This window comes from Henckelia pumila, chromosome 4 (genome assembly GCF_033568475.1).
Source record: "Henckelia pumila isolate YLH828 chromosome 4, ASM3356847v2, whole genome shotgun sequence".
Classification (NCBI taxonomy): domain Eukaryota; kingdom Viridiplantae; phylum Streptophyta; class Magnoliopsida; order Lamiales; family Gesneriaceae; genus Henckelia; species Henckelia pumila.
Window position 1 is genome coordinate 161,312,799 of NC_133123.1, and position 11,908 is coordinate 161,324,706.

Below are 11,908 nucleotides of genomic sequence, written 5' to 3' on the forward strand. Positions count from 1 at the left end.
TGATGGCAAAAATATCTAGTTATACGATATCCAGCAAAGCAGATGTTAAAACATAATACTCGAAGATGATTTACTTTCGAAGAAAATTAACAACTATTTCATTTTAAATCAAAATAGCATATAACCAATGTAATTTAAAATATGTCTCAAAGAACTATAGCTTTCATGCGAATGCAATTCTAAAATTATGACTAGTTTTCCTAATTATAACTTCAAATATGTCTCAAAGAACTATGACACCAGATTTATGTTAAAATCAAAGAATAGGTGTTGATTCAAAGTATAATTCAGTGCATAACTAGTTTTCCTAATTTCTCAATAACTAATTCATTTCTCAATCAATTTCCATTATTCCAAAGCCAAAATTTATACAATTCAATCACCTACATTTCATTGGTAAGACATATTAAAGTTAGAATTCTATTTTCAAAGTCGAATCAAAACTATTTTCCAGAATATAACTTCGAAGTTAAAAATTTTAAAATACCTATACAACATATTATGTTATTTTTTCTTTGGAGGGGGCAACTTCAAAATACTACTAAATTTGGATTAGAATACTCGCTCTCGCAACTTCAAAGTTAAATCTTTTAAAAAGGACTCTGGTTCTGATGAAGATAAATTCATTGGTTTTTTAGTTCGTCGTGCCTCAATCTAATAAATCTAATGGATTTGTTCGACCAGATTTCATTCATTCTTCTGTTTTTGCTCATTACGGGATGAAATAAAGTATAATACTATTTCATAATTTGGATTCTCATCTTTTTTTGACAATGGAACAAGACAAACCACCTTCAGATGATTGCTGAATTCCATAGAAAATCTTGGGATTGGGGGAGGAAGAAACGAGTTCACATACTTGGAAGGTATAAGATTACCTACACTTGAAAGGGGAAAAGGATCGGTGATGGCAGCAGGAGCGTCGTGCAGCGGCGAGAGGAGCGAAAGAGAATGAGAAAAAAAAGGGTTGCGGGATGCGTTGTGTTGACAAATTCTGTATGCGTGAGTTTATTAAAAAAAAAGTGACGATGCTGCCACCAAGCAGCCACTGGGCAAGTGCTCACACTATGCTGCCCACCATTCTGGCAGCATAGATTTTCCGCATATATATTGTTAGAATCGGTTGAAAGTCTAGAGGGGGGGTGAATATACTTTCAAGCAATTTTGTCAAGAAAAATGGAACTCGATCGATTTAAGAATGAGTTCAAGGCTTATCTTAGTGTCCAATATAGTTTGGAAAACAAAATGTGTGCGGAAATATGCCAAGCTACAGATTTAAAACACTTAGTGTAAATCAGTTTAGGGGTAGGTATGAAGATGAATGGTAAACTGAAATGACACACGAGATTGTTTATGGATGTTCGGAGATTTCAATCACTCCTACGTCACCCCTTCTTCCGCCTCGGAATGATTCACTAGAAGACTTTGATTTATACAAACAATTTGCACAAACCCAATCCTGCCTAAACAAGAACTCCTAGTATAACACTTTGATTTCAGTCCTTGACTGATCTTACATTGGAATATAATACAACTCGAAATCTTTTAACACAAAGATTGACCCTTCAATGGTCTGAATGATGCTTTGAATGTTTTGTGCTTTTGAGTTTCTTGATCAAGTCTTGAGCGTAGGATGATTTTGAGCAATAGCAGAGATATCAGCACTTCGTGTATTTGAACTTTGATCAAGATCCCTATTTATACTCTTTGGTCTACAACGGTCATAATTTAAAAAAGTTCTTCAGATGGAATTCAAATTATTCCCGTTGGATTTGTCACTATCATCAACGATTTCTGACGCCGACATTCCCTTGATATCGCGGCACTACATTCTTCAGATATGTCAGAGTACGGACGATCTTATCCGTAAGTAGTATGGCGGTGAACTGCTGTGAATCCATTGACGCAATCAGTTGGGCAATGGTGTACTGATAGATTCAGTTTAGTAGGGTAAACTGCTTTGTATCTCTGAAACGATCAGTTGAGTAAAGATGGACTGAAGAGTTCAGTTTAGCTAGGTAAACTGAATGTGTTCCTTTAGTGTGACAGTCAAGGTAGACTGAATCGTTTATGGTTTAGATTATCGTTTGTATGTCATCATGATGTCATCATCACTGTATATCAGTTTTGGCTTTCCGTAGATGCTTAAATAGTTTGGCTTTGCTTTGTTAATACCAAAACTAAATTTCCCAACAATTTTCCCCTTTTTGGTGTTTATCAAAACATTTCAGTTTGTCGTATCATAAACTGATATTCATTGTCATCATCATAAACTGATATATATATTTGTTTGTCATCACAAGCTGATATTTATTTTCATGAAAAGTTAATCAAAGTTGTAAGAACTCTTTCCCCCTTTTTGATAAACTGAGAAGTACAAGAGTAGATAATATAATGTTCTTGATAAGAGAGGAAAAAGAACTATCGCCGATCTGAAGATGGTCTGTGAAATGCTGAACTGCGAGTTGGTTGATGGGCTGCTAAATTAAAGTGTTGTAGAGCCTGAGATTCATGTTGAGCTCGCAAGATATTCTGTGATAAGCTAGCCAAAGAGTTCAGTTCCCGAGAGATCCCTTGAAAATTTGACTGAACTGAATTGTGAAAGATTTGAACAAAACTGTTCAAGTTGTCAACTTTTGTCTCTAAAGACTGATGAGAATTTTGCAGATGGGAAAATGAGCTAGTTGATTGATTTGAATATGCTAGAAGCTTATCCAGTAGTGCAATCTTTTCTTGGAGTTTTCCAAACTCAGCATTCATCGATTGTCTCAGAAAGGAGATGTTGATGTCTGTAGTTTGTTGATTTTCTTTAAGACTGGTGACAGTTTTGGACATGGCGTAAACTGAGCTCTCAATTTGAGAAAGAGTTTGATACCAATCATCTTCAGCTGTTGAGGTTGGAGATGGAAGTCCTTTGTTAGAGAAGGAGAGATGTTCTTTGAAAAAATCCTGCTTCTGTCCTTTAGGAGGAGATGGAGGAGTGATTGCGAATATCTCAACCTTTCATTTGCCCTTAACCAAATGAGTTGATGATTCAGGAGCTGTTTGGACAACCATTGCTAGAGTTTGAGGTAGAGTCTCTGTCTCAATAGCTTTGTCAGAATGAGATGAATCAATAATAATTTGTTCATGTGGGGAAGATTCGTTCAACTGTTCTTGCAACTCCTTGTCCTCAAGATGAACTGGTGGAACCAAAGAATCATCAGTTGAGGTGAGTTTATAGGGTGCTTCCTCCGCAGTAGACTTTGTTTGAACAGGTGTATCATTAAGTTGAGATGAATTGTCCAAAGTCTGACTGAGTTCCTGAGGTTCTGTCATAACTGATTCGATGGGGTTTGATAACTCATCTATCTAAGACAGGTGTGGTGCTGAGATTTCCATCTGAATTGGAGTGAAAGATTCATCTGTTTGATCATGAGTTGGAGAAGATTGTGTGTCCATGCTGATTTGTGGAGGTTCTTCAAGTTCTTTCTGAAGGAACACATGAGACACAATTTCATCTGTAGATGGTGCTGATATTATAGGAGTTGAGTGATCCTCTGCTTCAATGTGAGAGATGACTTCATCAACATTCATGAGTTGAAGTTTAGGAAGAGCTTTGTCAATTTTTGAAGGGTGTAGTTGCTGCTCAATTGTTGTATCTGGAGCAACTGAAGTTTCTTTTTGAAGTTCATCAAACGCCTGATCAATAGATTGGTTGGAGGATTCAGTCGAAGTATGACTTTTCTTGTTCTTCTTGTGTTTGGATTTGGATGAGGAATGAGTTTTGTGTTTTTTCCATTCAAAGGCTTCTGGAATATCCAATTTTTGATCCGTCTCCCAGAATTTGACTTATGTTTGGATTTGGATGAGATTAGTCTGCAGTTGAGTGAATATGGCTCTATCTTCATAAGAAGTTCTAGCACATGGATCATAATTGCTTTGAAATTCACCAATAATTTCACCCAGCCTCTTAATCCATAAAAGATCATAGAAGTACTTTCTTCTTATCAAAGCGTCTTGAATGTTGACAGTCTTAACAACTCTTAGCACAATTTCTTCAGTTTTGACAAATTTAGACAGCTCAGTTTTCTTGGTGAGGTGCCTAGCTAGTGTGGAAGTCCTGTATTGATGCCAAAGTGTCAAATATTTCAGCAGTGCACTTTTCAGCATATTCAATTACTTCATCCATGGTCAGGTCAATTTGTAGTTGAATAGCATTGGATGGTCTGTCAGGATCTGAGGATGAAGCTATTTGTGAGCTTCCTGCAACCAAGTTCAATCCTGAATGGGTGTATTCAACAATTTGTTTTGAGTATAGAACGCCAATTGGTGTTGCTGGAGGCAGAACTATCATTGGTGAGACAAACTTCAGGGTAGCTTTCTGAGTTTTAACAACAATTCTCAAATCTTCAGGTGTGGGAATGTCCAGAGATGGCTGAAGACTTTGAAGTGGTTCAATCAGCATGAGTTGCTTTCCCTTTGGATCAGTTTTAGTTTTAGCCTTCTTGGTTGTGTTATCAACACGGTGAGTGACTTCAGTTGAGGTCAAATCAGTTGATTTAGGAACCACAGAGATGATCAGTTTGGATGGTGAAGACACAACCTTTGTTTGTAAGGTTCTTGTTCGCTAGGTTTGAGGTAATTTAACCACTTCTTCACTATCAGTCTCATCACTATCATGATTGACAAGGTTTCTTTTTTTTTTTTGATCACCTTATTTGTTGGGGTCTTCTGTATTTTTGAATCAGCGGAGTCTCTAGATTGAAAGCTTGCAAGATATTCATGATTCAAAACTCTAAACTTGTGCAGTTGAGTAGAGGCTTGAAGAGTAACTCCGAGATTTTCAAGAAGTTGACTGGCCTGAAGAATATATCCAGAAGATTGCTTTGTAGATGTCATCATTTGAACGAAGACATTGAAGAGAATGTTACTCCAATTGATCTTGACACCTTTCATGATGGCCGTCATTACTTTGAACTTTCCAACTGTTAGACTAGCGAAAGATCCTCCTTTGGCTAGAATGCTTTTGGCCACAATGTCAGCTAACATTTGGTATTCAGGCTTTAGGTCTCTTTTGAGCCCAGATAAGGAAATTGGTTGACTTAACCCCAAAAATAGACTCTGCATCTCAGTAATATCGGTTGTGGAGATAATGTTGAAATCAGTGTTACCTGATGTAGGTAAACTAAAAAAGCTGGCAAAGAATTCTTCATTGATCTGAACTGTGTGTCCTCCGAGAGATACCAATAAGATGCCATCATCGCCGAGCTTACATTTATGATATAGAGATAGAAGATCGGTCTGATAGATATTAAAGTTTTTGATATCTAAGAATTTGCGAAGTCCAGACTGTTCCAGAGCAGTGCAGACCTTGGATATTTCAGGTTTATCCATTCCTAGTAGTGAATCAAAATCAACTGCAAGAGCGTTGAGAATGTAAACTGCAGATGAAGTAGCCATCGAGAGTTTTTCCTGCGTATCAATAGAGTAATCGGAAGAGAAATTAGTTGAAAGTTTTAGGGTTCAACTTGATTGAAAGTAAGATAAAACACAAGACTTGGTCAATACGACACAAGTGTGACGTGGCTTTTAATAGGAATTTAAAATTCAAATTAAATAGTACACAAGGGCGGGAGATAGTACACGTATTTCCCTTTACACACGCTACAGATAAACCTATAAAAGGTGAATGTTGTCGTATGAGAGGTATAAACAGAAAAATGAGTGATAATATTCCTTTGTTTGGGTTTGGTCAGAATCCGTATGTGGCATGTGAAGCATGTCGTGATAACTATTTTGAAGCTGAGAAGAAGAAGATTGAGGAACGTGTCTTTGAAAAAGTCATGAAGGTTTGGCTAAAGATTGAAGAGCTCCATATGTACCACCATGCTCAATTTTCTCCGAGAAAGTTTGAGGATGCTAAGGAGATAGCTCAACGAGCAATGTACTATATGATAGCACTGGATACTTTTGCACCCAGAGACATTTTTAAGGATAAAAATGTTCTCTATATGATGCTTAGTAAAGATTACATCACACTGGTTCGCATTGCAACTGATGAGCTAAGTGATCCTACTGTTGCGCCTCTACGAGCATGGGTGACAAACTGGAGTTTTGAAGTTTTCCTAAAGATGAGGAAAATAAAAAGTGTGTGATTGTAACCTTTTGTTTCCTAAGTTGTTAATGAAAGAGTTAATTTATCTAGACTGAATTTGTTTGACAACTGAGTTTTCCTACGCTGATGTTTTTCATAAACTGATTTTACTTAAACTATTTTTATCTAAACTGATATTGTTAACAAACTGATTTTAACTAAACTGATTTTATCTAAACTGATATTGTTAACAAACTGATTTTAACTAAACTGATTTTATCTAAACTGATATTGTTAACAAACTGATTTTAACTAAACTGATTACATAAATGAAGGTAAACTGAACTACCAAAGGGCACGAGAAACTATGTTATCAGGTAATGATTACAGGCAATCAAGTTTCAGAGATTTTCTTTGTCATAAACAGTGCCTTATTTCGTGAAAGTTCACACGTAAAAGACTTTTTATATTCTGAATATTTAAAGTATAATAAATGCGAAAGACTCTTTGATATCCGGACTATCAGTCTATATAAAGACATAAGTATTAGAGTAAGGGCATAGAGAAATGATGAATTGGAGAGATGCGCATGATGATTTCATCGAAGAGAAGGTTGCTCTTTTAAGAGCAAAACTGATTCAGATGCAGTTTCGAGCTCCAAAAGCTCTCAATCCTGATGAAGTGCGTCGCTTGGACAAGTACAAGCAAGTTCTTGGAGTAAACAACCCTGCGTATGTCCTTGGTCATGAGGGCATACGACTCCTGCTCTTGAAAAAGGAGTTAAGGGTGGTAACTCTTCTTCATGGCCTTGAAGAGGTGGAAGATGGCCCGTTGGAGGAGCATCTTCGCCTTTTGAAGATGGCTGTGGAGATAGAAATAGATATTGTAAACCGAGTTTATTAAATAAAATAAGTTTCTATTTTAAATGAGTTGTTCATAATTTATTTTGTTTAATGCGCATCTAAATATCCTGCAAAAAATATTCCCCCTTAAAATATGCGTAAGAGTTTATCAATAATAAAATTAACAACATAAAGTTATTTTAACAGCCCTGCGAAGAATTTAGTTTAGATCATACTAAACTGTGTATACAAGCTATAATGAATGAACTGATTTTAATCTAAGTTAATAAGTCCTAAAATATTTCGAAAGTAAGAAAACTTAGTCTCTGCAGAGGTTTTGTGAAGATGTCTGATGTCTGTTGTTCTGTGGAAATGTACTCCAATCGAATATTTTTCTTCAGTGCATGATCCCGGATAAAATGATGCCTAACTTCGATATGCTTCGTTCTTGAGTGAATAATAGGGTTGTAAGTAATTGCAATTGTGCTGGTGTTATCACAGAAGATTGGAGAATCCTGTTCTTCAATCCCATAATATTTCAACTGTTGTTGAATCCAGAGCAGTTGAGCACAGCAACTTCCTACGGCTAAATATTCAGCTTCTGTTGTAGATGTAGCAATGGATGTCTGTTTCTTGCTAAACCATGAAATCAGTCTATCCCCAAGGAATTGACATGATTCACTGGTACTTTTTCGATCCAGTTTACATCCAGCATAATCAGCATCTGAGTATCCAACTAAATTGAAGGAGTTGTGCTTAGCATACCATAGACCAACATTTTGAGTTCCCTTTAGATATCTGAGTATCATTTTGCCAGCTATGAAGTGGGATTGCTTAGGATTTGATTGAAATCTTGCACATAAACATACTGCAAAAACAATGTCAGGTCTACTGGCTGTTAAATAAAGCAATGACCCTATTAGACCTCGGTACATTGTGGCATCAACTGATATTCCCCCTTCGTCTTTGTCAAGTTTAGTCGATGCACCCATGGGAGTTGTTACAACTGTGCAATTTTCCATACCAAACTTTTTAATTAATTCTTTGGTGTACTTGGTTTGGCTTATGAAAGTCCCATTCTCCATTTGACGAACTTGCAATCCAAGAAAGAAATTCAGTTCACCCATCATGCTCATTTGGAATTTTTCCTGCATTAGCTTAGAAAATCTGGTGCATAATTTGGGGTTAGTTGAACCAAATATAATATCATCAACATATATTTGAACTAATAGAGTGTGATCGCCTTTTGTAAATTTGAATAATGTTTTGTCAACTGTGCCTATAGTAAATTCGTGTTCAAGAAGAAATTTGGTTAGAGTGTCATACCAAGATCTAGGAGCCTGTTTCAGTCCATAAAGAGCTTTATTCAAATGATACACATGATCTGAGAATTGATGATTTGTGAATCCTGGTGGTTGCTCAACAAAAACTTCTTCTTGAAGTTTTCCATTCAAGAAGGCACTCTTAACATCCATTTGATAAACTTTGAAGTTCTTGAATGAAGCATATGCAAGGAATATTCTTATTGCTTCCAGTCTAGCTACTGGTGCATAAGTTTCGTCATAGTCAATTCCTTCTTCTTGTCTGTATCCTTGAGCTACTAGTCTTGCCTTATTTCTAACCACTGTTCCTTCTTCATTGAGCTTGTTTCTAAAGACCCATCGAGTGCCAATGACTGATTGATGCGTTGGTCTTGGAACAAGATCCCAGACTGCATTTCTAGTAAACTGATTTAGCTCTTCTTGCATTGCATCTATCCAACAACTGTCAGCCAATGCTTCTTCAATTTTCTTTGGCTCTACTTGAGATATAAATGCTGCGTGAAGAAGTTCTTTAATCATTTGTCCTCGAGTCCTTAGTGACGCCGTTGGATTGCCTATAACAGAAGTGAGTGGATGCTTTTTAGACCATTTCAGTCTAGTATTAAACTGATTTTCACTAATCACTTGTGCTTCTATATCTTGATTGGACAAGTTGTTTTGGTCAGGCTCTGGGTTCTCATAGTGAGTGTGGTGATCCTGAGTTTCACGATGTTGTTCTTCAATATTCTCAATTGAGTGAGTTTGATGGATGTCAACTGGTTCATCAATGTTATGTTCCACAGCTGCTGGGTCCACTAGTTCTGGTTCAGGAGTTTGAAGAATTCTTGTGAGTGGTGAAGCTTCGTCTTCACTTTCATCCTGATCACCGTTTTCTAATTGAATTTCCTGAAATAGATCTGAGAGTTGATGAATATTAGTTACAACATCAGTAGTAAGATCTTCATCAAAGATGACATGAGTTGATTCTTCAACATTTAGAGTTTTTTTGTTGAAGACTCTATAAGCTTTACTGATTGATGAATATCCTAGAAAAATACCCTCATCTGACTTCGCATCAAATGCAGTCAGATGATTTTTACCATTGTTGTGGATGAAGCATTTACTCCCGAAGATCTTAAAGTATGATACATTAGGTTGTCTGCCATTTCAGATCTCATATGGGGTTTTAAAAAATTTTTTACATTTCATCGATCTGTTCTGAGTGTAGCAAGCAGTGTTCACAGCTTCTGCCCAAAACTTTTGAGAAATTTTGGAGTCAACTAACATGGTTCTCGCAGCTTCTTTAAAAGAGTACGATTTCTCCTTTCTGCAACACCATTTTGTTGTGGTGTTCTAGCTGCTGAGAATTCATGCTTGATTCCATAATGCTCTAAAAATGAAGATAAAGTTTGATTGACAAATTCAGTTCCTCTGTCACTCCTGATTCTGTCAATCTTACTTGATTTTTCATTAAATAATCTTTTAAAAATTTTGATAAGTTGAGAAGCAGTTTGGTCTTTAGATTTTAAGAAAATGACCCATGTAAAACGTGAGTAATCATCAATGATGACAAGTGTATATCTCATTCCCCCTAAGCTTGTTACTGGAATTGGACCAAATAAGTCCATATGAAGCAGTTCCAAGCATCGGGAAGATGAGTTATAACCCTTGTTTTTAAAAGATGACCTAACTTGCTTCCCAAATTGACAAGCTGAGAAAACTTTGTCTTTTGAAAAATCAATTTTAGGCAGTCCTGTTACTAGCTCGAGCTTACTCAGACTGGCAATTGATTTGAAATTAAGGTGATTCAGTCGCTTGTGCCAAATCCAGTTGCGCTTAGAATTGGAAGCTACGAGGCAGACTTGTTTGCTAGACTGAATATTCCAGCATACTTTATAGGTGTTTCCATATCGGTTTCCTGTCAAAATGATGTTACCAGAGGCATCTTTAATAATACAGTTCAACTTTTGAAATTCGACAGAGTGCCCGTAATCACACATTTGACTAATGCTGAGTAAATTATATTTGAGAGTTTCAACCAATAGAACATCTTGAATGATAATGTTTCCGTGGATAATCTTACCCTTACCCACGGTCTTACCCTTTGAATTGTCACCAAAGGTGATAATTGGACCATTGAATTCAACAAGTTTGGATAGTAGTTCATTATTTTCGGTCATGTGCCTTGAGCATCCACTATCTAGGTACCATGATTCTTCTTCTTTTTCCTTGATACCTACTTCCTGCATTCACAAAGTTGAATAACTTTTGGTACCCATATCTATTTGGGTTCACGAGGGATTAATCCTTTAGGAACCCAAACCTGGAATACTTTAACAAGTTTACCAGTTTCTGTGTTCCTATAGGTACGTACTAAGTTAGATGCTTTAGATGGTGGAGTGAAATGTGCTTGTGAAACTGTATGTTTTTTGCCTTTTCCAATATCCTTGAAATTTCTATATCGCTTTTGAACTGGATTTTGATTATGGTATTGATTTCTATTTCCTCTCATGATATTAGGTTGATATGCCTTAGTCTGTTTAGGACTTTCGCAATCTCTACCTTAGTTTCATGAGGATTGAAGCCAATACCAAATCTTTTTCTGTTCATCTGCTCTATTTTTTCCAAGTCATCAGAATAGGTTTTTCATCTTCATGTTCCCTAACTGCCCGTACAAAGTTTATGTATTTACCTTTGCACATATTCAGTTTGGGTAGAGTACTTGATTCACCAATTTCTATTGTCTTACCAAATCCAAGACCAGTTTTGTCATGGAGTGGTCTTTGTGAATCATTCATTTCTGTCAACAGGCTCAAAGATTTATTCCATGATCTTATTATTTCATCCATGCTATGTTTTTCAGTTGTAAGATTCCTTATATCACTCTTGAGCTGTTCATTCTTCGTTCGGAGCACAGCAATCTCTGTTTCAAGACAGCTTATCTCAACTGATTGTTCAAAGGAGATTTCAGTTGAGTTGTCTTGCAGATCCTTTTGCTTTGCTCTAACTTCATCGAATGCTAAGGACAGTTGATGATATTCATTTTCCATATCATGAAGAGCTTTGATTAGCTCTTCTCTGGTAAATTCCTCAGAGCTAAAGTCAAATACCTGTTCACTGGTGGATGGAAGTTCATGATCGTTTGCCATAAGAAATTTGACTTCTTCTTCGTCATCACTTGAGCTAGAGGAGCCATTTGATCCTTCTGAATCACTATCTGTTTCAGCCCACTTAGCTTTGCTGTCCTTTGAAACCAATGCTTCATGCTTCTGTCTTGAGATGTGTCTATCATTCCTTGAACTTTTTCTTTTGTCAAGGTTCTTTGGCTTGGGACAATCGGCAATGAAGTGTCCTGTTTTCCCACAGTTGAAACAGCTTCTTGGTTCTTCAACTGAATCTTTCTTTTGAAAGTTTCTTCTGTGTGATCCTTCTTGGTTTATTCTGATGAACTTGCCAACTTTCTTTACAAATAATGACATGGCATCACTGCTGATTTGTTATGCTGATTTTTCCGGTTTGGCTGGTGATTCAATTTTCACTGCAGTCAAGGCCTTGGTCAGTTGTGAGGTAGACTGATCTTCCTCTCGAGTCTGCAACTCGAACTCATATGCTTTAGATCTGCAAACAATTCATGCAGTTCTAATTTGTTCAAGTCTTTTGATTCTCTCACGGCCATTGTCTTTACATCC

The 11,908-nt window shown here is 36.6% G+C and overlaps 1 protein-coding gene across 1 annotated transcript; it reads right to left on the minus strand.

The window, feature by feature from the left end:
• Positions 1 to 8,050: 8,050 nt before the first annotated feature.
• On the minus strand, positions 8,051 to 11,698 carry LOC140862243 (uncharacterized). The gene is made up of 5 exons (XM_073265248.1): positions 10,912 to 11,698; positions 10,543 to 10,781; positions 9,824 to 10,462; positions 8,245 to 9,353; positions 8,051 to 8,066 (listed from the first exon to the last, which is right to left on the minus strand). The coding sequence occupies exons 1-5, from the start codon at positions 11,696 to 11,698 to the stop codon at positions 8,051 to 8,053; spliced, it is 2,790 nt and encodes a 929-aa protein (XP_073121349.1).
• Positions 11,699 to 11,908: the final 210 nt, after the last annotated feature.